Genomic DNA, 26,759 nt, shown 5'->3' on the forward strand with positions numbered 1-26,759 from the left:
TCCCGTCTGCATCCAGTCACCACCTTGGTTCTAGTGTCCCGTCGCTGTCGCTGTTGCTTGTTGCTAGCTGTTCCGATTGGCAGTGAGGATACTTCATACCTATTATTCCCTCTGCCGCTCCCGCTGCCACTGCATTACTGCATCGCTGCCACCGTCGCTACAAACAACCCTTCCATATTTTTCTCGCCCACCTCAGTCTCCTTCAAGCAGCCACGGTCCGCTTTCGTCACATCATCAGTCATCTGTCCGCTGCTCCTAATGTGCATTTGATATTCCACTCAAAGCCAGGAAAGCTTCGTCATCCGCGACGAGCTTCGCGACCACTCGGCTTATCCTCTGCGAACCCTACTCCCAATCAACCTCACCCACTCAACCCTATCGCCGTCCCGCGACAACCTACAGAGTACCTCGTTGATTTCTGGGGTGGTGTTCTCTCTCGACCAATACCGTCCTCGCTCCCCCCGACCGCTTCCTTTCCCTTGCCAGGCCTGTGATTAATTCGGCCCCAAGGTCACCGATTCCTCCAAGTCGCCTGCCCAAACTCTACTCCTTATCGTATCCCGTCGACCGAGTTGAGTTCGTCTCGATCCCGCGACTGCATTTTTTTCGCGGCGAGTCACCGACGACCACCGACATCGCTCCATCACCGACATCGCCAAACCTCGAACAGCGCCGTTGCTCCCCTGCTACATCATTGCGGAGCCCTCTCCCCCTGCCGGCGGTAAACCCGCAGCCGTTCCCCGTCGAGGCGACCGACCCCATCGCCCGACATCGACATCCACCGCCACACTTGACGAGACGCGACCTCGACTCTTACGCCCAACATGCCTACGCCATCCTCCAATCCTCCTCCCGATCCTCACTCGCCCCGATCACATAGTTTCTCGACATGCCCAGAAGATAGCAGCTCAAGATCTCCACAGCGCAGCTGGCGGCCGCCGACCGATGTAAGCCAGGCCCCTCCCGAGATGGATCCCCATCACGACGACCGCATGGACGACGACTCGTCGCCCGCCCCCGTCAGCGCACCAATGTCACAAGCCGAGGGCATGAGCACAGAGGTCATCCTGGATGACGAGCCCACATCCGCCGTGTCGTCTTCAAGGTCTACCACAATGTCGCCGAGGCCACAATCGGGTGACACCGCCCACTCGTCACCAGCAGCCGATATCGAGTCTTTCAAGCACGCCGAGTCTGATGAAGAGGCGCAGTCGGCCGGTGACAGGCTGAGAACGTCCCGGTCAGATGGCGCGCGGCGGCATGACTCCAGGCTATCGCCGACTTCGGTGCAAGGAGACAGCAAGGGCATGGAAATTGATGTTAACGATGTGTGGGAAGAGGAGCTCATGGCTCCGTCCATGGGTTCTGACTTTTCCAACATGCGGGTACGTGCCCAATCATGCATACTAGCGCGCCAGTGACTGACGAACGCCCCGATAGATTATTCCATCAACGGCATCTTCATATTTACGCCCTGGGAGCAAGTTCCACGGCACGCAACAATCCGAGCGACAGGTATATGACGTGCAGGTCGAAATCAAGCACGTCGATCTCCGGGAGTCGTTTCTGTGCGGCTACCTGCGAATTCAAGGTGCGAAACGTCTAGCTTCCCCGCCCGTCGTGTAACCCGTTGCTAAACTCTGTGTCTGCAGGCCTTACTGAGGACCACCCCACATTGACGACGTACTTTGAAGGCGAAATTATTGGCCCCAAGTACAGCTTCATCACCGGCCACGAGAGCTGGGGCGCCACCGATAAGATCGACCTCAGCCACTGGGGCAAGTTCAACGCCTTCCGCCCTCTCCAAAAGCAGGCACGCAAGGGCCCGGTGGTGATCCGTGACGTTGCGCAGCGAGAAAATATCTTCATGCGTTGGAAGGAACATTTCCTTGTCCCTGACCACCGCGTGCGCACCATCTCCGGAGCTAGTTTCGAGGGCTTCTACTACATCTGCTTCAACCAAGTCAAGGGTGAAGTGAGTGGAATCTACTTCCACTCCAAGAGCGAAAAGTATGTGCCGACGATACCCTTCCAACACCTTTTGGTTTCGTTGTTGGCTAACAGTCATTGCCAGGTTTCAGCAGCTTGAGCTCAAGCACGTGGAGGATAGGGGCTGCTTCGGCGCCATGGAATTCAGATGAGATCAGACAACAGACCAGGGAAAGAAGGGAAAGGAGACAGGAAAGGGTGCAGGAGGCACAAGCGCGACGCCCAACTCAATCCGGTGTGTGCGTGCGCGCCCGCGGACCGCGAGAGTTTGTCTGGCTGGACGCACGCGTGTTTTATTCTTCTTCTTTTTTTTTTTCTTTTGCAAATGATATCAAATGACGATGCCATGGTACGCCTTGGGTATATGGAGGGACATTCCGAGGCCAGCGATTTGAGTGGGTCATGACACGTACAGAAGAGAAACACAGTGTTATTATTTTTTTTTATCAGGCAAACGGTCATGGCATCATCAAAGAAAGGGGCGGGGTACTTGCTGTACATGTCTTTTTTTCTCTTCATCTATCAGGCTTCCTCTTTTTCAAACTTTGTGAAGTAGCCCCGTCGAAAGGGGTTCAACTCATCTGCTGTTGTTCCTGCTACAAATGTGCGTTTGTAGGCCGCCAGCCTTTCCGGGTCGACCTGGCTGTCGGGAATGCGTCGGTATGTAATAAGTCTACGGGACCCTGGTTTGGGAGTGAGCATCACTGCTGCAATCGATGTAGGACGGAATTCATGGCTGAGAAATGTCTGTAGGATGGGCAAGGGGGGGTTAGGCCGGTAAATAACATGGAAACACTCACATTTGTTAAACGGTTGTACGCATGTGACGACGATGTCGAGCCGGGGATGCTGGGGTGTCGGAATCTCCTGGTCCTCATCGTTGGCCGTTGGCATCCAGAAGGAGAGGCGGCCGCCGTCGACGAGTGTTTCAGAGGCGAACTCGAGGATGTCGTCGAGCATGGCGAGGAAGCTGTACGGCTTCTTGGGGGCGATGAAGTCTCCCGACCTGGTGTCGTCAGCATTGCGATCCCTCATTCATCACGAGAAGAAAGTGAAAAGGACAAAAAGAAGGGAGCAAAGAGAGAGGTGTGGAAAGGGGGGCAAGGGGATGGTGCCTGGAAGAATTTGCTCACTTATACCGCTGCTTTCCAGCTTCGACAACCCACGGCGTCTTCTCCGGATCTCTGCACCCCAGCACCCGCAACCCCTCCCTGACGCCGTACGGCGGATCGCACACGATGCCGTCGAGCCACCGGACCCTCCGCACCGGCGAGTTGGTCAAATCCGCCGTCCAGAACTCGCCCACGCGCTCCAAGAGGCCGTACTGCGCGAAATTCCCCTTTACGCTCTTCTCCCCTCCGCTGCCGCGGATCGCACGCCCGTCGATATCGCTCCCGAACCCCAGCGCCCCGAAATGCGCACACGCAACGGGGAAGGAACCCGTCCCGACAAAGGGGTCGTAAAAGAGTTTGCCGGGGGCGGCGTGAGCCAGGTTCGCGGTGACGAGGGCGAGTTCCGAGTCCATTGATGTCGTGCTAATGTACCCCCGTTTCTTGAGGTCGTATTTGAGCGACAGGGAGCGGGCTCCGGTGGCGAGGAAGCGGCCTAGGTGGACGCGTTTGGGGGACTCGGCGCCGCGGAGGTCCCAGTCTTCAAAGATTGTGAGCTCGAGGTCGGGGGTTTTGAGGTCGATGGCGCCCTTTAGGGGGAGGTATTTGTAGGCGTTTATGAGGGATACGAAGGAGGCGTGGGGCCGGGAGGATTGGTATGTGTCGAGGGAGAATTTGAAGGTGGATTTTGTGACGGTGGACCAGTCAAAGGTGTTTGTGGTGGATGACGGCGAGTCGGAAGAGGAGGAGGAGAGTTGGGACTTGAGGATAGGGTGGATTTTCTCGTGGGTTGGGGCGGAGGCGAGGAGTTGGTGGATGGATTGGGTTAAGAGGGAACGGGCTACGAGACGAGGAGCCAGAGAGGGTGAAGGAAGGGTGATGATACAGAAGGGAGACTGGTGGTTTATTAGCTTTGTTCAAACGGGTGGACAGAGTGAGTGAGAGGAGATGTGCGAGATGGGTGCCAGGTTTGGGAGGTCAGGTGTTGGTTAGGGGTGAGAAGAGGAGCGCATGAGTGAGTTGATATTGAGAATGAACCAACAAGACTGCAAGAATGAGAAAGAAAAGAACTAAAACCAAAGTCGGCGTTTATGAGGCAGATTTTGGTGAAACCAAAAAAGGAGAGACTTGTCGTTGTTGTTGTTGCTCATGTACAGTAAAGACACGAACATTGAGAACTCACTCACATCTAGGCTATACTCGACGACTTTCATGTCGATGCCCTCCAAGTCGGCGAGAGCCTGGAGCTCGGGGAGCCGAAAAGACTCATGGGCCTGAGAGAAACGGACGAGAAACTCCATCGTGAACGAGGATATACTCGGTCGTCCCTGGCCTTTGATCTTTTCAAGATGGCTTGCCGGTCGTCTCTCGTGAGACTTGACTCGGATGAGTGACGAGGGGCAGCCGTTTGAAAAATCCTGGCGCAAGCGCGGGGTGGGAAATGTGCCCCTCGTTTTTTTTTTTTTTCCCGTCTCCCAAGTCGTTTGCGCTCAGGCGGCTGGCTTGGGTCTGTCCTTCGTATTAGCACTTGTCCAGCTTCGAGCGAAAAGAGGAAAGAAGAATCATTACTCGAATTTTTACTGCAAAGTCACGGCAAGTTGAGTAATGGTGTTGAAAAGTTCCTTTTCTGGTGCTGCTAAAAAGAAGCGTCTTTCTTGCCGCTGACTCGAAATACGGTATTTTCTGGGCTGAGAGTCACTTGGATGCGCACACGCCCCATAGAACCAATCAGTGGCTCCGAAATGCACCCTAGTGGAACCTGGCGCTTCTCGACCAACGCCTACCGTAAGCATAAGGCCTCGAGCTCCAATATGCAATTCTCGATTCCACGGTTGAGCTCTCTGTCACTCACTCACTATCACGGCAACTAACACGCCCGAAAAGGGTCATTGGGCCGCCCAAAGTCAACGAAACCCCAGCCAAGCCGAAACATCTCAGATCAGGATTCGATCAGAATGCTCTCATTCCCGACGCCCAGCGTCTATCAGTCGCCAAAATGCTTCGTCACATACGGCACCATGCCTCACGTCGAGCCCAAGCAGCTGCCCACAAAGGGGAAGCCGTGGGCGCCTATCCTGAGCCAGGGATTCAACTACAAAGTTCGTTTTTCCGGAGATAAATTTCATGTTTTAGCATTTGTTATCATGTTTTGTTTCCAAGACTTTTGACTGACGTTGCAAAGGTCGACCTTGTCCTACCGCAAGAGTGCTTAGAGCTGGTCCGCCAGAAGCTCGTCGAGGAGCCTCCGGCACCGACCTTCCAGCGCGTCATCATGACCCTCGGACAGGTTCTCGACGGTGCATTCTTCAACGAGTACATCAAGAAAGGTATCTTACCCTCCACAGAGTCCCATGAGGGTGTGCAACTAGATTAGAGACTGACTTTGCATCAGGCAACATTCTCATGCTCTCCGAGGGCAGGACAACCGTCGAAAACGTCTTTTCACTTCGAGAGGGCCTCCTGACCATGTATCTCGACAAGGAGGCGTACGAGCGCGCGGGTCTGGTCGGCAAACCCCACGGCGTCAAGGGAAAGAGAGGATTGAAGCCGAGATGGAGTAAGCAAGACCAACTTCCCATTCTCTGACACGCCACGTCGCGAGACTAACTTCCTCAAAGTTGTGAGCTATCAGTTGCGAGACCCGTCAATGTTTTCTGGTAAAAAGGGGTTCGATAGATTGGTGTACGCATGCAGGAATGTTCTCAACACGCCCGTGACGTGGTTATTTTGCAACGCGGCGACTACTGGTAAGTCCTTTGGCCGTGCCTATCTCGTCTCGTATTCCCCTCTGATATGGAATTTACCCAGCACCCTCACCAGATCCCCTGGACCAGTATTCCCCAACAAGATACACGTGCGAGCCATCCCTCGCGTCCGACTTCCAGGTACAGACACCACCACTGTCGATCCCCTTGGACATTATCCAAAACGGCGACAGACCCGGCCTTGAAGACTTTGCAACAGAGACGTACGAGTGGCTGTCCCTGATCCGTCTGCAGAGCCCCCGCGTCGTGGCGGGAGACAACATCGACCCGTACCTTTCGCGCTACCAAGTCCCCGGGGACTCGGACACGCCCTTATCCGCAGAGGTGTGCAAGATCTCATGGCAAGGCTTCTTCACCTCGCACTGGGTGCGCAGCGTCCTCATCAACGCCCTCGTCGCCCTACCGTCGCGGACATGGTTCTCACTGAGCGCGACGTCCTTCGCAAAGGGCATGACAGGCGACAGCGCCGAAGTAGCCTTCTTCCGGCCGCCCGAGTCGCCAGGCCATTATCTCTTTTGGGAAATCAAAGGTGATGAATAAAAAACAAAAGTGCTTTTTCTTTCTTTAGCCCTGCTTCTGACGCACACTGCGCTCGTCGCCAAGCTCCTGGCCAAGGACGGCGTCCTCGATGAGGCGGCGCAACTCAGCCTGACCCACGGCAGTGTGAAAGTCCTCCCTCTCGGCCAGCTGCTCTATCCGGCGCTTAAACTCGGGGTCGACTTCGGCAGGGACCTCTTCGGCTTGGTCCATGGTGCCGAGCGTCACGGCGAGACCTTCGGGGACGGGCGGCATATCAATGGGTGGGGCGGCGGTATCGGCAGTATCGGTGTTGGAAGCAGGAGCGGCAGCTTCTGCAGCGGCGGCGGCAGAGGCAATTCTCTGTGTCTCAATACCCTGCAGATACTCGGCAACCTCGGGGTAGTCTCCCTCGCCCTCGATCTTCTGGCTAGCAGTGATGCCGTCGGCGCCCTTGGCATTAATGTCGGCGCCAAGCTCCTCGACCAGGCACTTGGCGGCGGCGACGGTCTCGACGACGAAGAGCGCAGTCTCCTCGTCTTCGTCCTTGATGTCGACGTTGACGTTGAACTCGCGGATCAGTGCGCGGAGGAGTTCGAGGTGGTTGTAGCTCGCGGCGGCGTGGACGAGGGAGTAGCCGTGCTCATCTTGGCCGGAGGCGATGGCGGGGTTCTCGCGGAGGAGGGTGAGCAGGGCATCTGGGTTGTCGGCAGCCAAGAGGTAGGGATTGGGGGCCATGGTTGGTTTGGTCAAGATGTGAACTTGTGAAAGATTTCAGGGACGACTCTTGATCGAGAATTTGAGGCCAAACTCAATGGTGGACTTTTTTTTTCTTTCGTCCAACAATGTTGCCGTGTTGCTGTTGGAAATTTTCTGCCATACGAGGGGAGCTCCCGGCGTGACGCATAACCCCTCCAAGATTGCCTTACCGCTTTCCTAATTCAGATGAGGTAAGCTGCAGAGCCGGGGGTTGGAGGCCCTGGGACTTTGGGACTGTGCCCCTCCAAGCCCCCGAATCCAACGCTGGTGGCGCTCCTCCCAGCCCAAGTAACCGCCCAATGTGGAAAGCGCAAGGCACACCAACACCAGGCAGGCACAAACCACCACACCATTTCTCTCCAACAAGTCGATTGGCCTCCGGTGTGACTACCGACGTCCAAGGGTTCAACTTGCACAGCTTGAGGGCTCTGCTTCTCTCTCGCGCGCACTCTCTTACTCTTTCATGCCCCACCCCTCAAGGTGTAGCTACACGCCCATACCTTGAGCTGAGGCCGCTTGATCGAGACACCAAGTTGGAACTTTCCCTCATCCACTCCCCAAAGGAGCCAGTAATAGTGACTCACCTCTGTTTGCTGCGGTCTGTACCTGATCGTTCACCTTGCTCCAGTCCCAAGGCTGACAGGGATTAGTCTTACTTCTCTGTTCTCTCTTACTACAAAACGAACGGATATCTCACCCTCCTACGACGGACGGTCAAGTGAGATTATCTCCATACAACTTTGTCTTCTCTCAGACCAGAAAAGGACAATTCAAGTGGCTTATCCTGTCTTTACTCATGTTCATAGCCCGACGGGCACTTTTCTTTGCTTCTAGACCATCTCCCCTCAACTTTAACAAATCTCTCATCTTCAACACAGCAATGGCGACGACAAGCGCTGCCACGGCCGAGGCACTCATGCCCAAGGTCCCCTACGTCCCGCAGGACGCCGGAAAGGTCTCGGAGATGGTGCACGCACTCAACGACGCAAAGGCCTACAACAAGTTTGCAAAGTCAAAAGGCGGCGGCTTCTCCTGCAAGAAGACGTCCTTTGACGTCAAGAACTCCCAGGATGGCGTCGCTGTCGACTCCTGGAAGATGCAGGAATGGGACTACAAGAAGCGAGGCCTGCCTACATACGCCAGAGGTCTCTTCACCGCAAGGAACCGCCAGAACGAGCATGAGATTGTGACGCGCGGCTACGACAAGTTCTTCAACGTCGGCGAGGTTCACGAGACAAAGTGGGAAAACATCATTCCGAGGACAAAGGGCCCCTACGAACTCACCCTCAAGGAGAACGGCTGCATCATCTTCATTTCCGGCTTGGAAGATGGGACGCTGCTGGTGTGCAGCAAGCACTCGACGGGTGAGAGGGCCGATGCCGAGCTTAGCCATGCTACTGCCGGAGAGCGCATGATTGAGCAGCAGCTCGCTGCCCTGGGAAAGACAAAGGAAGACTTGGCCAGGGAACTGCGGCGCCGGAATGCCACCGCCGTGGCCGAGCTCTGCGACGACTCCTTTGAGGAGCACATCCTCGAGTACGGCCCAGATAAGGCGGGCCTCTACATCCACGGCATCAACCTGAACCTCCCCGAGTTCGCGACCTACCCCAGCGCCCTTGTTCAGAGCTTCGGCAACGACTGGGGTTTCAAGCAGGTGGGCTTGATCGTCATGAACGACGTCAACGAGGTCAAGTCCTTCCTCGAGGAGGTGGCAGAGACGGGCGCCTACGGCGACCGCGACGTCGAGGGCTTCGTCATCCGCTGCAAGGAGAGTCACAACCCGGAATCGGTCCCCTACCGCGACTGGTTCTTCAAGTACAAGTTCGAGGAACCCTATCTGATGTACCGCCAGTGGCGAGAGTGCACGAAATCCATGATCTCCGGGAAAGCGCCCCGCTACAAGAAGCACGTCAAGATCACCGAAGAGTACCTCCTCTACGCCCGCCGACGCCTCCAGGCCGACCCCAACCTCGCCAAGCTCTACCAGCAGAACCACGGCATCATCGCCCTACGCAACGACTTCCTCGCCTACAAGAACATGAAGGGCTCCGACGCCGCCAACCTGGAGCTCGAGGACGAGCCCGGCAACGTCAACGCCGATGTCTCTAGGGACGTGATCCTGTGCCCCATCGCGACTATCGGCTGCGGCAAGACCACCATCGCCGTCGCCCTCCAGCGCCTCTTCAACTGGGGCCATGTCCAGAACGACAACATTGCAGGCAAGGGCCGGCCGCCTCGTTTCACAAAGGCCATCCTCGACCTCCTAAAGGACCACCCCGTCGTCATCGCCGACCGCAACAACGCCCAGAAGCACGAGCGCAAACAGATCCTCACAGACGTAAAAGTCCAGCACCGGACGGCCCGCCTCGTCGCCCTCTACTTTGACCACGACGATTCCAACCTGGACGAGGTCCGGCGCATCACCCAGGAGCGCGTCATCGCCCGCGGTGACAACCACCAGACCATCCACGCCGCCACCGACGCGTCAAAGTTCCTCGGCGTCATGGAGGGCTTCATCAGCCGCTTCGAGCCCCTCTCCGCCTTCTCCCCGCCAGACGACGGCTTCGACAATGTCATCCACCTCGACCCCACCGCCGGCAGCCGCGAGAACCTCGAAAAGGTCATCACCGAGCTGCACCGAATGTACCCGAACCTCGTCACCGAGGTCCCCTCCGCCGACCGCCTCGACAAGGCCATCGAGTCCGCCTTTATCGAGTACAAACCCGACTTCAAGCACAACATCCCCGACCGCGGTCCCCGCAAGGACAAGCAGGGCCAGGGCCAGCAGCAGGCGCCCAAGACGAAGAAGAAGAAGCCCCTCGAATACATGTCCGTCGAGGTGCAGTCCCAGGAGGTCCGCGGCGTCCTCGACGGCGCCTTCAACAAGGTCGACGCCTCCACCTCCCGCTTCTACAAGCAGCTCTACCAGACCCGCCGCGTGCAGCCAAAGTTCCACGTGACGCTCATGCACCGCGCCAGCTCAAAGGACAACCCGGCGCTATGGGAAAAGTACCTGGCCCTCCACGCCGAGGCGGAAAAGGCGAACGGCACACAGGACCAGGCCAGCATCCGCCCCCTGGGCGAGTGCTCCGTCGAGCTCGAGCGGGTAAGCAAAGCACTTTTCGTCCTTGATCTGGTTTTCCTTTTTCATCCATTAACATTTTTGTTATAGGTGGTCTTTGACGACCGCGTCATGGCGATAGTCGTCCGGCTGGTCGATCCCACCGGCCAGTGGAAGTGCACAAACAACGTCGCCCACATCACAGTCGGCACCCGCGACGACGCCGTGAAACCAAAGGAGAGCAACGACCTCCTCGCACGCTGGTTGGAGAAGGGCACCGGCGGCGACACGGGTATCGAAGAAGTGGTCTTTGATAACAAGCCCAGCCTGGAGGGGACCGTCCAGGGCGTTCTCTCAAGATAGGGAGGGGGTGGACCGCGGCAAACGCTGCCTTTGTTGAGCTCATGGCTGCGTGGTGGTATGGGATACGAATTGCATTTTCGGTAGAAGGGAATCTCGGAAAAGGGGGGTTTGGGGGTTGGGGGTTGTTGTTGTTCCTTTCAAATACCAAAAGTGTTAGTTTTGGGCACTAGCCAAGGTCTATATCGTGGATAATCATTATTGAGACCAGTGGCCCTTGGTAGTCACTTTGGCAGAGTTATCTTAGCAAGGTGGGATGCATCGTGTGATGGTTCATCAATCAATATGCGCTATTCATCACGTTCAGAGAGAGAGAGAGAGAGAGCGAGGGACGCAAAAACGAAAGGACGAATGAAGTTAACAAGGGCATTGGCATGGTGAGTAGTTCAGGTAGCCAAAATCACAATCTTGCCAGTTCCAGTGCTCTGAATGATTAATCTCATGGCTCATCCCTAATTGAATAGTGTACAGTCCTGGCCCATGCTCATAGAGGCTTGATCGAGGCATTCGAAATCGATTGCCATTCTACCCCAGGAACCTGAAGGTATCCCCTCCGAACCAAGCCATTTCCCAAAGCAAAATCATTGATAAAGCAAGCCGAAAACCAAATTTTGTCATCCGTCATCAACGTGACTAAGAGTCACCAATGCCATCCTCATACGAGATGGGTATCAATTAAAACATGTCAAGTGCATTTACAGCTCTTGCTTGATCTTGTCCTTGGACTCGGCGGCCTTCTTCTGAGCAGCATCGGCTCCCAGACCAATCTGGTTGGAAACCCAGTTCCAGGTGTCCTTGGCATTCTCTGCAATCTTAGCGAAGAGAGTCTCGGAAGGAGTCGAGGTACCGTACTTGAAGTACGTGTACTGCTTGCGAGCGTAGGCGCGGAGCTCATTGACGGTGGAGCCCTGGGGAATCTTGACACCGTAGCTGTCGAGGTAGCTCTTGAGCTCGCTCTCGCTCCACGTGTCAAAGAAGTTGGACTTGACCGTGTCGGTGGCCTGAGACAGGTAGCTGGTGACGGAGGCGTACGAGGTACCGCCGGCAGAGGAGGCAGAGCTGTAAGCAGACTGAGCAGCGTTCACAAGCTCGTCTCGGGTAGCGTCCTTCTTGTCGGCAACATTCTTGATAGCAGCGTCAGTGCTGGAAGAAAGGTACTTGCGAAGATTCTCGGTGGAAAGGTCATCATAAGTCCAGGCGCTCCAGCCGGTGGCGGCCTTGTGCTGGTTCTTGCGAACAAGAGCACGGAGCTCATCTGTCTTGGATCCTTGGGGGACGGGAACACCGCGAGAGTCGAGGTAACCCTTAAGACGGCTCTCAGACCAAGTACCAACAGCCTCGTTGAAGGCCTCGGTAGCGGCATTGGAGATGGCATCGGTAGCCTTTGCGGCTGCCTGGTTGACGTTGGAGGTAGCAGCACCGAAAGCGTTGGAGGCCTTGCCGGCAATGTTGGGGTTGAGGAAGTCAGCACGGTGCTTGCGTACAAGAGCCCTCAGCTCGTTGGCCTTGGTACCCTGGGGAACTACAGATTATTAGTGGTGGGGCACCGAGTATTGGGTAGCATGAGTTTCCTACCAGGAATGCCGTTCTTGTCAGCAAACTCCTTGAGCTGGGACTCGCTCCAGGCGTCAATGACCAGGTCAGTGAGAGTGGCGTAGGCCTTCTGGGCGGAAGCGGAAGCGCTGGCAGCCTGCTCCTGAGCCTTGAGAGAGGCAAGACGGGAGTTGCGGCGAACAGAGGCAATCAACTTGTCACGCTGTGTAGGAGTTAGCGCATGCGCATTGCACAGGGCTCTTCACTGCACTTACGTTGGTAATCTGAGGGGCAGGGAATCCATGAGTATCGAGCCACTCCTTGAAGTCAGACTCTGAAAGGATGGTTAGCTCTGCATCGACAAGAAAGATGATGTTGAAACATACCGGACCAGGTTTCGTACAGCCAGTTTCCAGGGTAAGAGGCAGTCTCGCCAGCCTTTTGGGCAATGGTCTCATAGTTGGCGCGGGCCTTCTGGAGGATGCTGTCACGGTTGCGGGGTTGGGGGACTAGAATGATGTCAGTCTCATTTACTTGTGGTACCAAGATTGCGGCGCGTGGACATACCGGGAATACCGTGCTTGTCGGCAAAGGCCTTGAGCTGGCTGTCGGTCCAGCTGTCCAAGATCCAGTCCTTGACGTTGAGGTAGGCGTTCTGAGCCTGGTCGCCCGTCTCATACCAAGAGCTCTGAACCTGAGAGACGAGAGACTCCTTGTTGGCTTTGGCGGCGCCCTCTGTCTCGAGACCCTTGGCTTTCAAGTAGGTCTGAAGACGGTCGGTGTCCCACAAGTTGTAAGGGGAGACGACGTAGTCGTTCCAGTTGTTCTCAATCAGCTTCTCGAGATCCTTGCGGTCGGCGGGGGTAGGATAGGGAATATCGTGGTCGGAGAGCCAGCGCTCAAGCTCCGTCTCGTGCCACTTGTTGTAGGCTGCGGGTAACGTTGTAAGTTTTGTGACACTCAACTCAAGAGCGTATAAAAGTCAAATATGACGTACCGGCCTTGGAGAACCAAGAGCTCGCGATGACGCCCTGGGCAGCCAGAGCCGTCAGGACGGCGGGGAGGAAACGCATGATGGTGGTTTGCGATCAGTCTTGCAATGAAGAGCCAGAGATGGGGGTATCACGGAAAATAAAGAGGTCTGGAAAGAGCTGAGAAGATGGAGAAATCACAGAGCTTTGATGTAGAGAGGAAGAAACAAACGAGTAAACTTCGGGGAAGAGGTTGCCAAGGGTGTAGGTGGTTTTTGTTGTGTCGATGGGAGGCGGGATGGCAAGCTGCGTGTGTGTGTGCAGGGAAGATTGGGAGGCAAAGTGTACGCCCTGGGGAAGATGGATGTGGCGTGGAGGTGCAGGCAATACCTAGGCGGGCAAGTTGACGACAGGGAGGAGAGGCGGACAGAGAAGGGGCCTTGGGTCAACCCAAGGTAGGCAAGCGTCAAGCGTTAAGCGCAATCGTCACCCAATGGTCCACGGATTGGATGATCCAATTCACGGCAGGAATCCATCACGTCACTGCAGTGCACTTGGGGGGAAATTGTGGCTGCATTTAGGTGCATCCCATCTGGTTGCTGAGGTGGCCGTGACATTCGAGGCCGTGGAGGAAGGAGCGGACGCTTGTACGTACATACATACGTACTTTGCCTCTTGCCTGAGGTGCTTTCCTGGGTAAGGTGCATTGCTGTACATTACCTTATAAGATAGTCGCACCTGCCTGGCTTGCAGTCGAAGGAGTGACGAGGAGCTCCGCCCCTGCTTCGATTTGATTTGATTGCACCTGCCTCATCTTTCTCTCATTTCCTGGCTCTCTGTTCATAGTGTTTGTAGTACCTAGGTAGGTAGCCGGGTCAGAAGTTGAGACATTCTTATAAAACAAAGAGAAGGACGCACACACTCGTTGGCGCGCCCAAGCTCCCTCAGGTAACTGTCAGGCAACTGAGAATCAATTTGAGAGAGGGAGAGGGATGCCCAGCTACCACTTGGTAGGAAGCAATCGGGGCAGCAACAATAGCCATGAAGCTGGTCACGTCAATTCAATGCAATGGCACCGGCCGGGACAGGCCACATGCCACGATGATGTGCTTCAGAGACGATGCGGGAAAGGGCAACAACAAAAGCTCTCTGCCCTCGTCAGCCATTCAGAGAGCTCCGTGAAGCTCATCTCTGTTCAGCATGACGTAGCTACCACCCCTGTCTAGTGGATTTCCGACTAGGTACCTACGCGGTGCGGGTTTGCTGCGGTGTCCGGGTGGTTGAGCCTTCGTGCGGCACGGTACGTACCCTCTGCAACGTGCATAGCGCTGAACATTAAGGTTGCAGGTCAGTTTGGAGCCAGGACGGTGAAACCATTTTTTTGATGGGAAAAACGGGGGAGACCTTAATTCCATTCATGCCGTCAGACTGAGATATTTGAATTGTCGTCTTGGATTAAAGACTCGAGATGGCTTTATATTTCTACATGTATTGGTAACCGAGTCCACGGGTTGAAGCTCAACATTTTGACCGAACCCTAACGCACCCGAGGCAGGTGGAAAGTTGAGGTGCACTTCCCATGTCATTCTCACCTCCAGCGGGAAGCTGCGAGCTCTGTCTTACTCCCTGCCCGCCCACTGGCTCTGCTCTAGGACCAATTGCTCCGGTGATGTCATTCTGAGCTAACCCCGCAGTCAACAATGGAGATTGAAGAGGGAAAAATAAGCCACTTCTCCGCACCGCCACCACCCGTCACCACCGAGCTCGTCCTCATCGTGATCCTTGGCAGTCACCAGAGAACAAGGTGGTTGTGCCTGCTTCCATTTGAGTGATGGGACGGACGGGGCCGATGTGTGGGGAACAGGCCGCCAGCTGGCGGTCAATGCTCCCCCGACCGCAAACTCACATGCCTCACCGAGACTGCTAGACCGAACGAGGGCCTGGACCGGTCCATCATCGTCATTGCTCTTCCCTGCTGGTGCTGCGATGCAACTGCTGACTGACTGTGGTTGGTTCTTTTTTTTTCTTTTTCTTTTATTACCCCCCAAAAACAGCTGCTCTTTCTCCGCTCGATCTTAGCCAAAGAGACATAAATTGTGGTGTTCTTCGCTGTGACTTGACCATCTCGAGCCCTGCGCTTTGAATCATGCGTCTGATCGAAATGTTAGCTAAGTGTTCTGTTTGCCGTAAGGAAGCGTGTTTTTGCAAAACCTTGACCCTCAATATGAGGCATTGAGAGAAACCTCCAGCAGTCTACTAATACAGCTGAGAGTGCGCACTTAAATCCTGTGATATTATTGCCTTGTACTTGTTAGACCCCTCATGACACGGTACGAACTCTTGCTATTCGCGTTGCTCTATGTTAAAAGCGGTAGCATTTTGACTTAGCATCAGAGCAGGATACATCGCTGAATCATAACTTCCCGAAAAGATCAGACTCACTCTAATACATCCCTCATCTAAGTGTGTAAGTCGTCCATCGCGAGGTTGTACTCTGCTGTGAAGCTCTGATGTTGTAATGTTGATGCCTTCAACGCACCTGCACAAACCATGCACTCAAAGACCGTCTCAACCCGTTCACCATAGGCAAGGTTGACAGACTTAGTCAAAACAGTCGTTTCTCTAGACATAGCTGTTGTACAAGTTGCGAGAACAGCCTACATAGCCCTCATAGACTCCAAGCCTTTTCCGCCCCTGAACCAACCCCCCCCCCCCCCCCCCCCCCCCCCCTTCCCCCCCTCCTCTCACCCTTCAATCATTATCTATCTCTACATTATTGTTTCCTAATATCCAAAAACCTCTTCCCCTCCAACCCATCTCTTCCAACCACAAAAACAACAACACACCCCCCCCCCCCCCGCCCCTTCTTCCTCCCACCTTCCATCCCAGTATGTATAACAATTGTTGCCCGTATATGTCGAATCAAGAGTACCGTTACATCCTCCCCAACTCGTACAAAGCTCCCAAGGCACAAGGTGCTTCATCCCACACAAGAAGCTCGCACACCAACCCTTGAAGCATCGCTGGCTTCAAGAATGAACCCCCAACACGAGACGTTTTAGTCGGTGACACCAGTGGGGGTGTTGCAGAGAATTCCCTGGTCAAGCTGTGGTCGTCTGTTAGCATCATGTGCAATATGTCCGATTCCGAGGCAAGGGGACTCACAAGGGGCAGGACGCAGCAGCGGGCGCGCTGTCCGATGGCGGAGCAGATGGAGCTGAACTCATCGGCCGAGGTGGGGGCCTCGGGCGGGTTGCCGCAGTCGAGGTCGGCGACGCCCAGGACGTCCGTCGCGCAGCACTGCGAGGTGCCGTAGAGGCCGGAGCAGGGGACGTAGACGGCCTGGCGCTCCTCGACGGGGGCCGAGAGGGCGACGCCGGCGAAGAGGGCGGTGAGGGCGATGGTGACTCTCATTGTGGCGGTGTTGGTTGAGACGGGTGTCTTATTTTTTTAGGGCAAAGTGTGTGATGGTTTAATAGGTAAGAAACTAGTGAAGCTGTAGAAGAGGCTTGTTGGAAGTGATGGGCTGAAGAGTAGAAAGGAGAATGGTGTCAACGGGGGACTGACGTGCTTTCTTATATAGATATTTCAGCCGCGAGAAGACAGCCTCGAAAGACAAGTCAAGAAGTTCGTCTTGACCTTCGTCACAGGCCTCCCGTCTCTATGATGATGTCCCTCTGACCAAGTTTACCAAGCAGACGAAGCGCTCGCGCCGCGCTCGAAGACCACCAATGTTCCAATCCCTGAATAGGGTGACATCGTGATGGCTCCAACCGTCTTAGACGGGGAACACCTATATCCCCCCCCCCTGCCCCTCTTCAGTTGTGGAGTGACGAAGACGGCTTTTGTCGATCTCATATTCGACCAGGACTCGACAATGTGAAGAGACAGATCATGGGAGGTAGCCGAGTGTAGGGCCTGCAAGGTAGCTGGGTGGTTCTAGTCGCAGTCTGCCCCCTATTGTTGAGAGTGATGGAGGTGTTAAGGAGACTACTCGGATCGGTACCTGAAATCGCCAGTGGGACTCCTCAAGGTTGCCACATGTACTCCGAGTACACACACCTCTCAGCCGGCTGCGGCCGTTCAGCCGTGACCTTGGCGAGCAAATGACCATCTTCTTCACATGATAGGCTGTCGTTGCCCACACCATTCATCAGCAAAAGAAGAATGGAAGTGGGCTTCATCGTATAAGTGGACGAAAAGACAACAGAGCGGACTCAGTAGAGCCTCTGACTAAAAGACTACCCAACCGCCGTTCAGCAAACGTAAGGACAATAGTGGTAGTTCCCGGAGCATGGGAGTAGGGGAAAAATCGACGTGGTCGTCAATCGGTCCTTAGTCTTGGGATGACGGGGGTTCGTAGTTGGAGGTGTCGGGGTCACCGGGGGACGCAGGCACAAATCATCATCGGGGGACATCCCATCCCAAGCCCGCGACAATGGAGACTGCGTCGTCTGCGGGACAGGCATGTATAATGCCACCCGCATCTGCATAGCGCCGTGAATTGTCCGCAACCCCCGGTTGCTCTGACGCCGGGTTCGGATGCAAGAACCTAACGGTGGTGGTCCATTCGACCTGAACTCTACATGAACAATGGTCCTCGAACAGGAAACAAGATGATGCCCTTTTCTTTTCACTTACCCCGGAATAATCTGTGTAAACGTCCGCAGAGAGTGAGATAGAGAGAGAGAGAGTGGAAAAAGAATGTGGATAATAGTAATAGACCGACAACATGGGCCGAACCGCTGTCTGACACATGAGTCCTCTGATGCTCTCAGCGTGACATGGCGTTCAAACATCAAACCGACAATGACGACGCGACGAGATATCGCTACCAAGCCCCATGACTTCTTGGGCGGACTACCAGAGCATAGGCGTAAGCAGATTAACACTGACGACAGTGGCAGAACCAACCCCGGGCCCAAACCTCAACGACAGCGCCTCGTTCCAGAACATGGCAGAGACAAACACGAAAAAAAGGTGGGGCGGGGCGTGTGGGCGTGATCTTGAACAATAGAGACATGGGGGCTTACAAGCCATACACACAGACATTCGCAGTGAGGTACTCTTCCAGAATCAAAACTAGCAAACACCAACGCATGAGCCCCAATCTCGCATGGCAGAAAACGGCCGCGGACCCCAGCCAGTAGGTACCGCTAGCTAGCTGCTCCCTCCCCCAGAAACGGACACTTTATTCCTTGCTTGCCTCGTCTGTCTGCAGTTTGACAGCCCAGATGGGCGTTGCGGCGGCGCGCTTACGTCAAGTACTACGCTCTTCTTTTCCCAGATCGGACCAAGCCGGTGAATTCTTTCCGAGTCGCGGTCCGGGGGAGGCTGGCCTGCTTGTGGTCCCTGAACCGCATTTATTCATTTGGGAGGTTCTGCCAGAACAGGATTTCAAGATTGGCTGAGAGCTGAGGTACCTCGTAGGGATCAAGATGGTGATGGTGGAGGATGAAGGCAGGATTGAGAGCTGGGGTTGCGGCGATCGGGGCGAGGATGGTAGTATAGATGGGATAATATCCGGGCTTACCTCGTCTCACCTCCCCTCGCCTCGCCTCAGCTCACCTTATACTACATTGCACCGCACTGCACTGCATTGCATTGCCCATTCCCAAACCCGAGGACAATAGGGATCGTCGCCGCAGCAGCAGTCTATCGTGGGTCGCGGTGGCGAGAGGACCAAGAGGCTCCGATAAGGTAGCATAAGTTCCCCAATGCGCTAGATCCCAACCGGGTCTGACCTCATCGCAATACAGCCGCATGGAATATTCGGCACGGCACCGGCAGGCAAATAAGGACTTGATCAAATCATGGCCAAGGAAGGGGACGCGGGCACGACTGGGGTTCCCCCCAGCAAATGAACTAACAAACAGCCAAACGAAAAACCACAAACGTCCCGACATGTCGTTGGTCCGCGCCTACGGGAGCCCATGACTAGGAGGAAAGCGGGGAGGAGGAGGAGGAGGGAGGGAGGGTAGGAGAGGAGCTATATGTGCCGCTCCCCTGCATCTTAACTGCCGGTATTCATACCACGCACACTTGGCACACGCGCACAATACACACCACTCAAGTACACGCCCTGCCACCCTCCCTGGAAGAAGTCTTCCATCCTTGATTGGTCCTCTGGAAGGGGGAAAAGGAGCGTCATTTCGGCGTATGCTAGCTGCCAAACGGTGACTAGTGAGTGACTGGCCAAGGTACCTTTGTATGCTGTCGGCCTTGACCGTTGGGAGTTGGGCAACCAAGACTGTCTTTGCCTCAATTCTCCTTTTTTTTTTTTTTTTTTTTTTTGCCCTCTCTCCAACAGTCGACGATCCCCTCGTGTCCAACGGCAGGACAATCAGTGGCTGAGCGGGTCTCCCATTCAAGCCAGAAAGATCAGCATCGACGCCACGACTACTTGCTGCATCTTGCATCTGGTAGACTGGTCCTCCCCTGGACAGCTGGACCATGGCCAATCTTGACCGCTTAGAGGACTCTCAAAAACGTGTCAAGCGTTCTAACAATAGACCGACCTGAGCCTCTTGCAGATCAAATGAGGAAATTGGAAATGAACAAAAGCTGTGAAAGACAAAGTACTGATCAACACAGCGTATTTCAGCTCGTACCGGGGAAGGAGTGCATGATTATGACGATCAACCACGGAACTTTAGCCGCCAGACCTCTTCTCTTAGTACCTGACGTAGCACGGGTAGGTACTTGACATGGTACGTAGCCGTGAAGTCGGACGTGGAGCCCGGGCGGCAGATGGGGCCGGCCGCAATAGCTACCTACCTAAACTCGCTCCAGATCGGGGGGCCGAAATGTTGTCTCACCCCATAGGGCTAACCGCAGACTTTTGCCATCACGCAATGCATCGAAGAAGGTAGTGAAAATAGGCGCAAGGGGAAAGGGGAATAAGCTTTACTCCCTCTGTCTTTCTTCCTCTCTTCCGCCTGGTTTCCGCCCCTCAGCCGCGGTGGCGTCATCGGCCTCGCCTCCCCTCCACACCCCCGGCCACGGTCCGAACTCTCGGTAACACCTCCTCCCATCTCCACGCCGCAACGGTACGGTGTCATTAACATGAGACCATGACACCCAGAGGCTGGAGCACAACAGCAGTCACCAGCGAAGGAGGGCAGAAAAAAAAAAAAAAAGTCCCGAAGCTGCATGCTAGAACTCTGAACCTGCATCGACAGCGCCGGACTGCATGACACCAGTACTACTCAACATGAGCAGGGCAGCGTGCCGGTAGCCCAACCGTCATGCGTTGTGAATTTCCACTTCCACTTGGACACATCAAGGAAAAAACACTGGGCAGGACAAACTCGCCTCCCACGATGTCACCCCGTCTTCTCACCATCAACTTCTCAAGGCTCTGAGCTGTCACCCTTCACAGCGAATCTGCAGTCGTGACAAATGCCGTGTAATGCTTGATGGAGAAGAAGAAAAAAAAAAGCCACAAAAAAGGGAGCGCGCTAGGACTTGATTTCCATCTTGAGCTCCCCTGTCCACCACCCGAATCTCGAAGCGACCCCAAACCAGGCAAGGATCAGCCTTCTTTTCGGAGAGAACCAAGGCCTGGCAACCACCCAAGGCTGTTCAAATCCTTCTCACCTACGTCCCTATCTGCCTGTCAATGGCAGAAACTAAAGAGTAATCAAAAGTCGCAGCTTCCATGCCGCCAATGATGCTCTGAGAACGGCACACGGAAGAGACTTGGGATTTAGGCAAGGTAGGTATACAACGCCACGCGATATAGGAACTTACTACGCAATGCTAGGGATGCTCGGCTCCTTGGCCGTGCTTGTAACCCCCTTCAAATCCCCTCCGTGAATTGCCATTGGCCCTCGTCATTGGCCGTTCATCCCAAGTGGGGAGATAGGCACGGATGAACGGATGGCGACGACGTAACGGATCGATGGCCTTGCTAGGAGCTGTAACTCAGGACGCGCGCATTCGTACAGCCATCCCGAATGCCTGCTCGACTCAACCCTGTGCTGGCCTCGCAGAAGAGATCGTCCTCAGCTAGACATGGTCTTTCCAACCTGCAGTAGCCCCAGATTCGGTGTCTCGCGAGTGTTCCTGACAACTTGTCAATCTTTTGGAGGTCACATAGCTGAACGCGTGTTTGATTCTCACTTCGCTTCTTACGCGCCGATCTTCGATAACCATCGTCAGCTTCAGGTCAGGATATCTCGCCGCCTCCTTCACCGTATCCAAATACGGATGACTGCTGGCCCTCGGTGAATTTGCCACTTGGCAAGAGGCCTCACTTCCCCATGTTCAGACATCGGATTCACAGATGGCATTATCCGACCCGGTAAATATCAGCAGGACACTGTTGGACCGCTTGCTGGGATCACGCCAACCCTGCTTTCCATTCCTATAGAGCCGCTTGAGTGTCCGTGGTAATCGTACAAAGTTGTTGTCTATCGCATTCGACTCCTCTATGCATTCCCGTTCCCGCCAGAAGCAATAACCCCAGATACCCAGCGGCACCACCCAACATGTGAATGGATTAAGCGTAGAAGTTAACCGTCTGGAAAGAGTCAGTATGCATGCAGTCCCGGAGCAGCAGATAATAGCACGTACGTCCTTCTTCTTGGCCTGCACCTCGGCAATGGCGTCCACGTAGTGCTCGTGGCTGATCTTGTTCTTGCCCATTCGCAGAGCAATCATGCCGGCCTCCACGCAAACGGCCTTGAGCATGGCACCACCAAACTCATCCGTGCTGCGGGCCAGTTCACCCCAGTTGACGGCGGGGTCGACCCTCATCTTGCGAGAGTGAATCTTAAGAATCTGCGCACGCGCCTCCTCGTTCGGCAGGGGGAACTCAATCTTTCGGTCGAGACGGCCTGAACGAAGCAGCGCGGGATCCAGGACGTCCACACGGTTGGTAGCAGCCAGCACCTTGATACGGTCGTCTGATGCGAACCCGTCAAGCTGGTTAAGGAGCTCCAGCATAGTTCGCTGCACTTCTCTGTCACCGCTCTTCTCGCTGTCGAAACGCTTTGTACCGACGGCATCCAACTCGTCAATGAAGATAATCGCGGGGGCCTTCTCCTTGGCCAGGGCGAAGCAGTCGCGCACAAGCTTAGCACCGTCACCAATGAACATCTGAACCAGTTGGGGGCCTGCAAGCTTGAGGAATGTAGCGTCGGTTTGTGCTGCACAGGCTCGAGCCAGCAGCGTCTTTCCGGTACCGGGGGGTCCGTACATCAGGGCACCTGTTCATCATCAGTATCCCACCGTGAGAATCTCTGGGTTCGGAACATACCCTTTGGCGCCTTGATGCCAATCTTCTTGAACCGCTCCGCCTCCTTCATAGGCCAGACAATGGCCTCGACCAGCTCCTCGATCTGCTTGTCGAGACCACCAACGTCCGTGTACTTCTCTGTCGGCTTCTCATCCACCTCCATGGCCTTGACTCTGCTGTCATACTCGGCCGGGAGCGTATCGAGAATGAGATAAGAGTCCTTGTTGACACCAATAAGGTCGCCAGGCTTCAAGGTCGTAGGGTCGACAAGGCCGATCAACGGGAGGAAGATGGTTTGTCTTGTGGATGTCTTGATCACTGCGGACTTGCCCACACGGGTGGCATCCAGGTCGATGTTGGCACCCTCCTCCAATGACTCGGCAGTAGGGTCGAGGTCGAGAAGTTCGACGACATTGCCCACAAGGTAAGGTAATTGCCTAAGGGTGAAGTATGTCAGTTGTCCGTGTCGTCATTGTTGGGCGGATGGAAGGGAGGTGCATACCGGTTGTTTGCAATCTTGTCGAGGTTCTCCTTGATCTTCTCCCCCATAGTCGCCTTCTCATGCGTCAGCCGTTGCAGCTCGCTGCGCATGATTCTGGAGTCGTTCTCGAGCAGCCGTTTGCGGGTCTGGATGTCCTGAGTGCTGAGGTTCAGGATCTCGTCGTCCAGGATGTCTTCCTCCTTTTCGGCATCCTCCATTTCAGCATCACCGTCGGCAGAAGGCTTCTTGTCCTTCTTATCCTTGTCGCCATCCTCTCTCTTGTCGTTCTTGTCCTGACGATCGAGGTCGTCGAGCTCTTCAAGGGTCGACATGGTGGCGGGGTGTGTGGGACGGGGAGGGTATTAAATGTAAGCGTTCGTCAAAGTTACAATTCGCCGTTTCTATCGTCAAAGCGTGAAGGGGATTGGTGATGAGGTTGGTTCGGTTCGATGCCGGTGTGTCGTCGTGGGTTGTGATGGAGCAGAAAGGGACAGCTTCGGAGCTGCGTGGGTGAGGTACTGGCAGTGAGGCTCGAGCTGGACCTCAAGGCAAGCAACAGTCGCGTAATCAGCCTGGTGTTGCCCTGTGCGTCCAGTGGCCAGGCCGGAAAGCGCTAGGAGGAAAGTCCGACCGGATCCGGTCACAGTGTTCCATCCTGTTTAAACACAGCCCTGAACACTGTACTGTGTTACTGAATGCTCACGGAACATTGTAGGTTGATGGTCTCAATTCTCAACCTTGGACCTTGGTAAGATTTGATTGCACTTTTGGTTTCAAAACTCTCTCATCTTTTCAAACAGAAAACGCGGTACATCTACCAAGACAGAAAAGCCAGCCCAGACAAGTTCAAGATGCCTCTTCTCCGACAGATTAAAAAGGGTATATGATATGCACAATAGTCATCAAGGCACGCCCTTCGCCGTCTTACAAGATAGTCATTTCCCAGGCTTCTTTGTCGTAACATTATTCATCATCAAGAATTCGGCTTGCCAGCGCGCCAAGCACGGGGACCTCGAACCTAGTATTAGTCGTCAGTGCATGGCCCCTAGCAACGGACGCATTCTCTGCCCCCAACGTACCTATCTAGCGTATCCGCGTCTTGGTAGGCCCTCAACGCCAGCCACACCATGACGAACAGGTCGCCAATGAAGAAGAACCAGCTTAGGAATTTGGACCAGGAGAGGAACACCAAGTGGAAGACCATGACGGCCGTGAACAGCAGTGCGGACTGCCATGCGTGAAACCTGCTTGCTGTCAGCGATCCGTAGTAAAACTAGAGTCGAGTATCAAATGCCCGGCAAAGTGCCTCGCTCGTAGCAAAAACCCGTCTTGTTCTTGCAAAAGCTCAGACGCTCCCAATGCCCTCCAACACAACAAGATCCCACGTACCTCACATAATCACTGTTCCGCTCCCCAATCAACAATAATATCGCACCCAGCGGCGGGAACGCCAAGTACGCCAGCGCAGCCTCGTAGTCCAGCCTGATCCCCAAGCTCGTGTCAAACTCACTCACGCCCTCCCGGTGCGCGTCCGCCGTGGGGTAGGATCCTGGCAGATTCGGCTGCCAGCCGCGCTGCGGTTGCGGGTGTTGCAGAGGTGGGGGCGACGGCTGGCCATACGGCGAGAACGGTCTTCGAATGTCAGCCGAGGCGCGAGGCGACGCCAGAGGCGGGGAGAGGGCTCGTTCGCGCTCCGGCGGGGAGGACTGGTAGGGAGCAAAGTCCATGGTGTGTATTTCTGTTGTGCTGTCGAGGTTTGGGGCGTGAAGGGAACGCGGGGTTTCGCACGACAAGGGAGGAAGGCTTCGTTGTTGCCTTTAGCGATTGTGGGGTTCTCGAGATAGTTGTATGCTGGTGAGCGCCGTGTTGTCGTGGGGATGTTCGCTGGATGATGAGCTGTCGAGGCCGAAGTACGTCAGCTTGGGAACTTTGGGAGCTCAGAAACGCGCAATGCCATGGCGTCAGGTACTACGCGGAGGTAGCAGTAGCACAACTGGAACCCACGCTCCAGGCTTAATTAGGGGTCTTTTCCCGGTCCGGCGGCGTGTTCATGCAGGTCGCCTGCAGCGGTCATTGTTGGTGGCTCCCGCCCCGCATTTGGAGGTGCCGGCCCGCTAAAATCGAACTCACCTCAACCTCCCATTTCTCATCCAACTCACTCTTAGATTGAGGCGGCTGAAACGAAGCTTGAGAGGCTGTTAGCCCCGAAGGCTAGATTCCCAGAGAAGTTGCCAATTTAACGAAGCGCAGTTGTTTGATCAATTCTATGACTTAATTAAACCTGCTTTACCTGTTTGCTGACGGAGGAGGCTTGCTGAAGCCGTTCGACGTACCTAAATCCCCTTCCTTTACACAGCCTCGACCTGTTCAGTATTATTTCAGAAATATTAACTGAAACTTGAAAAACAATCCAGCATAACTTGCTTGAAGGAGAGGCGTTGAATCTTCACGACTAGTCACTGACCAAATCCATCGACCCACGAACTGCTCAACTTCAAATGCCATGAACAAATAGTTTAGCTCTATAGTAGAGATCCGTATCCCGTGATAATACAGACTTTTACAGCACTATCATACACATCCCCACACAATCTTTTACTCGCTCTTCGTCTCCTCCACGCTCTCCTTAGGCTTTCCCTCATCCTCCAACTGCGTCCTCCGCCCCTCCAGCGCCAACCAAAGGCTCTTGCTACCGCCCTCGAGAGCCGCAGTAAGACCGAGCCCGGCGCTCTGGAGCATGTGCACAAGCTGCGCCCGGAGCCCATCGAGACCGCCCTCGATACCGCCAACCCACCTGACGCCATCCACGTCAAAGACATCGCCCTCGACCCGCCCGCCGACGAGCAGCAGCTTTTGCAGCGCGCTCTGGCACAGCGGCTCGTAGTACCCCGGGTTCTTTTTCCTCGCGGGTGCCGCGAACCCCGGCGGGCTCGGCGCCAGCACCTTCAGCGCGGCGGCCAGGTGCGCGGGCGAGACGGCAGGGAAGACCAGCGCCGCCGTGGGACCGCAGAGGAGGGGGGAGATTTGCGCGTAGGCCGAGTCCTCGGGGACCTCAAAGTCCTTCATCGCCTCGTAGGCCGCCATACTCAGATCGTGCACCAGGGGACCCCTGGGACCCGTCCGCGTGCCGGCCTTGGCCTTGGCGACCTCGGGGTCGTAGAACTCGGCGAGCTTGAGCGCGACGTTGAACATGCGCGTGCGCAGGGCCTGGAGGTGGACCTCGCGGCCGTCGAGGGGGCTCGCGCTACCCGCGGGGGTGGCGGCGACGAGGGCGTTGTTGAGCTCGCGGCGGACGGCGGACCACTCGTCGGCCGTCAGGTTGCTGTGCTGGAAGAAGAGGATCAGGGGCGTGGTGCGGAGGAGCGAGGTGTAGGTTCTGATGAGCTGGGACTTGCGGGTTTCGGGGGGACGGGCGGAGGGGGGCTTCGTGGGCGGAACGTAGTCGGCGGGGAGGCGGAGCGACGGGTGGCTCGAGGCGGCTGGGGCGGCGAGGAAAGCGGTCGACGTGGTGAAGGATCGTGTGACGGGGGTTGAGGGCATCGCCAGCCTGCGCAGGGCGCGCGCGGCCTGCTGTGGTAACCTCGGTGGCATCCTAGCGATCTCGTTAGTATTGAGAACAACGGAGAGTCTTTGATATTGTCTGCGGGGTAGCCGTACGTGTCTGGATGGCAGCAGATGTCTGTCCTGCGTGCGTGATGGGGTGCACCTGGTGATGGGAAAAAGTTGATGGAGCTCCCGAGCTTCAATCGCCAGTCGGACAAATTTCATGTGGTCCGTGCACGACACCAACGGCAAGAATAGATTGGCCAATCACAGACAGGTATTCGACGATGCTTCAGCATTCAACTCTCAGAGCAGGGAGCTGTAAGGCAGAGTAAACATTTCCTCTTTCAGTCACTGAGCTCAATGGTTATTATTATTTTCAAGTCTCCTCTGCTTCTCAGGAACCATTCCATGTCACTCTTCTCCCTAAT

General features: G+C 55.3%; 10 protein-coding genes across 10 annotated transcripts; 3 read left to right on the forward strand and 7 right to left on the reverse strand.

The window, feature by feature from the left end:
* Window positions 1-824: 824 nt before the first annotated feature.
* CORC01_03891 (vacuolar import and degradation protein) lies at window positions 825-2,141 on the forward strand (the record flags this gene model as incomplete). Its single annotated transcript, XM_022615540.1, has 4 exons — window positions 825-1,385; window positions 1,441-1,591; window positions 1,653-2,010; window positions 2,075-2,141. The coding sequence occupies 4 exons, from the start codon at window positions 825-827 to the stop codon at window positions 2,139-2,141; spliced, it is 1,137 nt and encodes a 378-aa protein (XP_022477959.1).
* A 370-nt stretch (window positions 2,142-2,511) lies between these two features.
* CORC01_03892 (uncharacterized protein) lies at window positions 2,512-4,399 on the reverse strand (the record flags this gene model as incomplete). Its single annotated transcript, XM_022615541.1, has 4 exons — window positions 2,512-2,672; window positions 2,790-2,995; window positions 3,123-3,994; window positions 4,286-4,399. The coding sequence occupies 4 exons, from the start codon at window positions 4,397-4,399 to the stop codon at window positions 2,512-2,514; spliced, it is 1,353 nt and encodes a 450-aa protein (XP_022477960.1).
* Window positions 4,400-5,053: 654 nt separating this feature from the next.
* On the forward strand, window positions 5,054-6,403 carry CORC01_03893 (ribonuclease P 40kDa subunit; the record flags this gene model as incomplete). The annotated part of the gene is made up of 5 exons (XM_022615542.1): window positions 5,054-5,197; window positions 5,281-5,425; window positions 5,491-5,655; window positions 5,717-5,845; window positions 5,907-6,403. 5 exons carry the CDS (start codon window positions 5,054-5,056, stop codon window positions 6,401-6,403), a joined length of 1,080 nt encoding a protein of 359 aa, XP_022477961.1.
* A 24-nt stretch (window positions 6,404-6,427) lies between these two features.
* Window positions 6,428-7,117, reverse strand: CORC01_03894 (ankyrin repeat protein; the record flags this gene model as incomplete). Its single annotated transcript, XM_022615543.1, has 1 exon — window positions 6,428-7,117. The coding sequence occupies one exon, from the start codon at window positions 7,115-7,117 to the stop codon at window positions 6,428-6,430; it is 690 nt and encodes a 229-aa protein (XP_022477962.1).
* Window positions 7,118-8,018: 901 nt separating this feature from the next.
* CORC01_03895 (fungal tRNA ligase adenylyltransferase) lies at window positions 8,019-10,562 on the forward strand (the record flags this gene model as incomplete). Its single annotated transcript, XM_022615544.1, has 2 exons — window positions 8,019-10,244; window positions 10,311-10,562. The coding sequence occupies 2 exons, from the start codon at window positions 8,019-8,021 to the stop codon at window positions 10,560-10,562; spliced, it is 2,478 nt and encodes an 825-aa protein (XP_022477963.1).
* A 692-nt stretch (window positions 10,563-11,254) lies between these two features.
* Window positions 11,255-13,165, reverse strand: CORC01_03896 (uncharacterized protein; the record flags this gene model as incomplete). The annotated part of the gene is made up of 6 exons (XM_022615545.1): window positions 11,255-12,081; window positions 12,135-12,315; window positions 12,368-12,426; window positions 12,479-12,601; window positions 12,660-13,022; window positions 13,090-13,165. 6 exons carry the CDS (start codon window positions 13,163-13,165, stop codon window positions 11,255-11,257), a joined length of 1,629 nt encoding a protein of 542 aa, XP_022477964.1.
* Window positions 13,166-16,121: 2,956 nt separating this feature from the next.
* CORC01_03897 (fungal hydrophobin) lies at window positions 16,122-16,477 on the reverse strand (the record flags this gene model as incomplete). Its single annotated transcript, XM_022615546.1, has 2 exons — window positions 16,122-16,169; window positions 16,229-16,477. 2 exons carry the CDS (start codon window positions 16,475-16,477, stop codon window positions 16,122-16,124), a joined length of 297 nt encoding a protein of 98 aa, XP_022477965.1.
* Window positions 16,478-21,566: 5,089 nt separating this feature from the next.
* On the reverse strand, window positions 21,567-23,117 carry CORC01_03898 (26S proteasome subunit P45 family protein; the record flags this gene model as incomplete). The annotated part of the gene is made up of 4 exons (XM_022615547.1): window positions 21,567-21,587; window positions 21,641-22,275; window positions 22,326-22,741; window positions 22,807-23,117. 4 exons carry the CDS (start codon window positions 23,115-23,117, stop codon window positions 21,567-21,569), a joined length of 1,383 nt encoding a protein of 460 aa, XP_022477966.1.
* Window positions 23,118-23,748: 631 nt separating this feature from the next.
* CORC01_03899 (uncharacterized protein) lies at window positions 23,749-24,512 on the reverse strand (the record flags this gene model as incomplete). Its single annotated transcript, XM_022615548.1, has 3 exons — window positions 23,749-23,803; window positions 23,865-24,029; window positions 24,175-24,512. The coding sequence occupies 3 exons, from the start codon at window positions 24,510-24,512 to the stop codon at window positions 23,749-23,751; spliced, it is 558 nt and encodes a 185-aa protein (XP_022477967.1).
* An 868-nt stretch (window positions 24,513-25,380) lies between these two features.
* CORC01_03900 (uncharacterized protein) lies at window positions 25,381-26,376 on the reverse strand (the record flags this gene model as incomplete). Its single annotated transcript, XM_022615549.1, has 1 exon — window positions 25,381-26,376. The coding sequence occupies one exon, from the start codon at window positions 26,374-26,376 to the stop codon at window positions 25,381-25,383; it is 996 nt and encodes a 331-aa protein (XP_022477968.1).
* Window positions 26,377-26,759: the final 383 nt, after the last annotated feature.

The sequence above is a fragment of the Colletotrichum orchidophilum genome (genome assembly GCF_001831195.1).
Source record: "Colletotrichum orchidophilum strain IMI 309357 chromosome Unknown Scaffold_24.1, whole genome shotgun sequence".
Classification (NCBI taxonomy): Eukaryota; Fungi; Ascomycota; class Sordariomycetes; order Glomerellales; family Glomerellaceae; genus Colletotrichum; species Colletotrichum orchidophilum.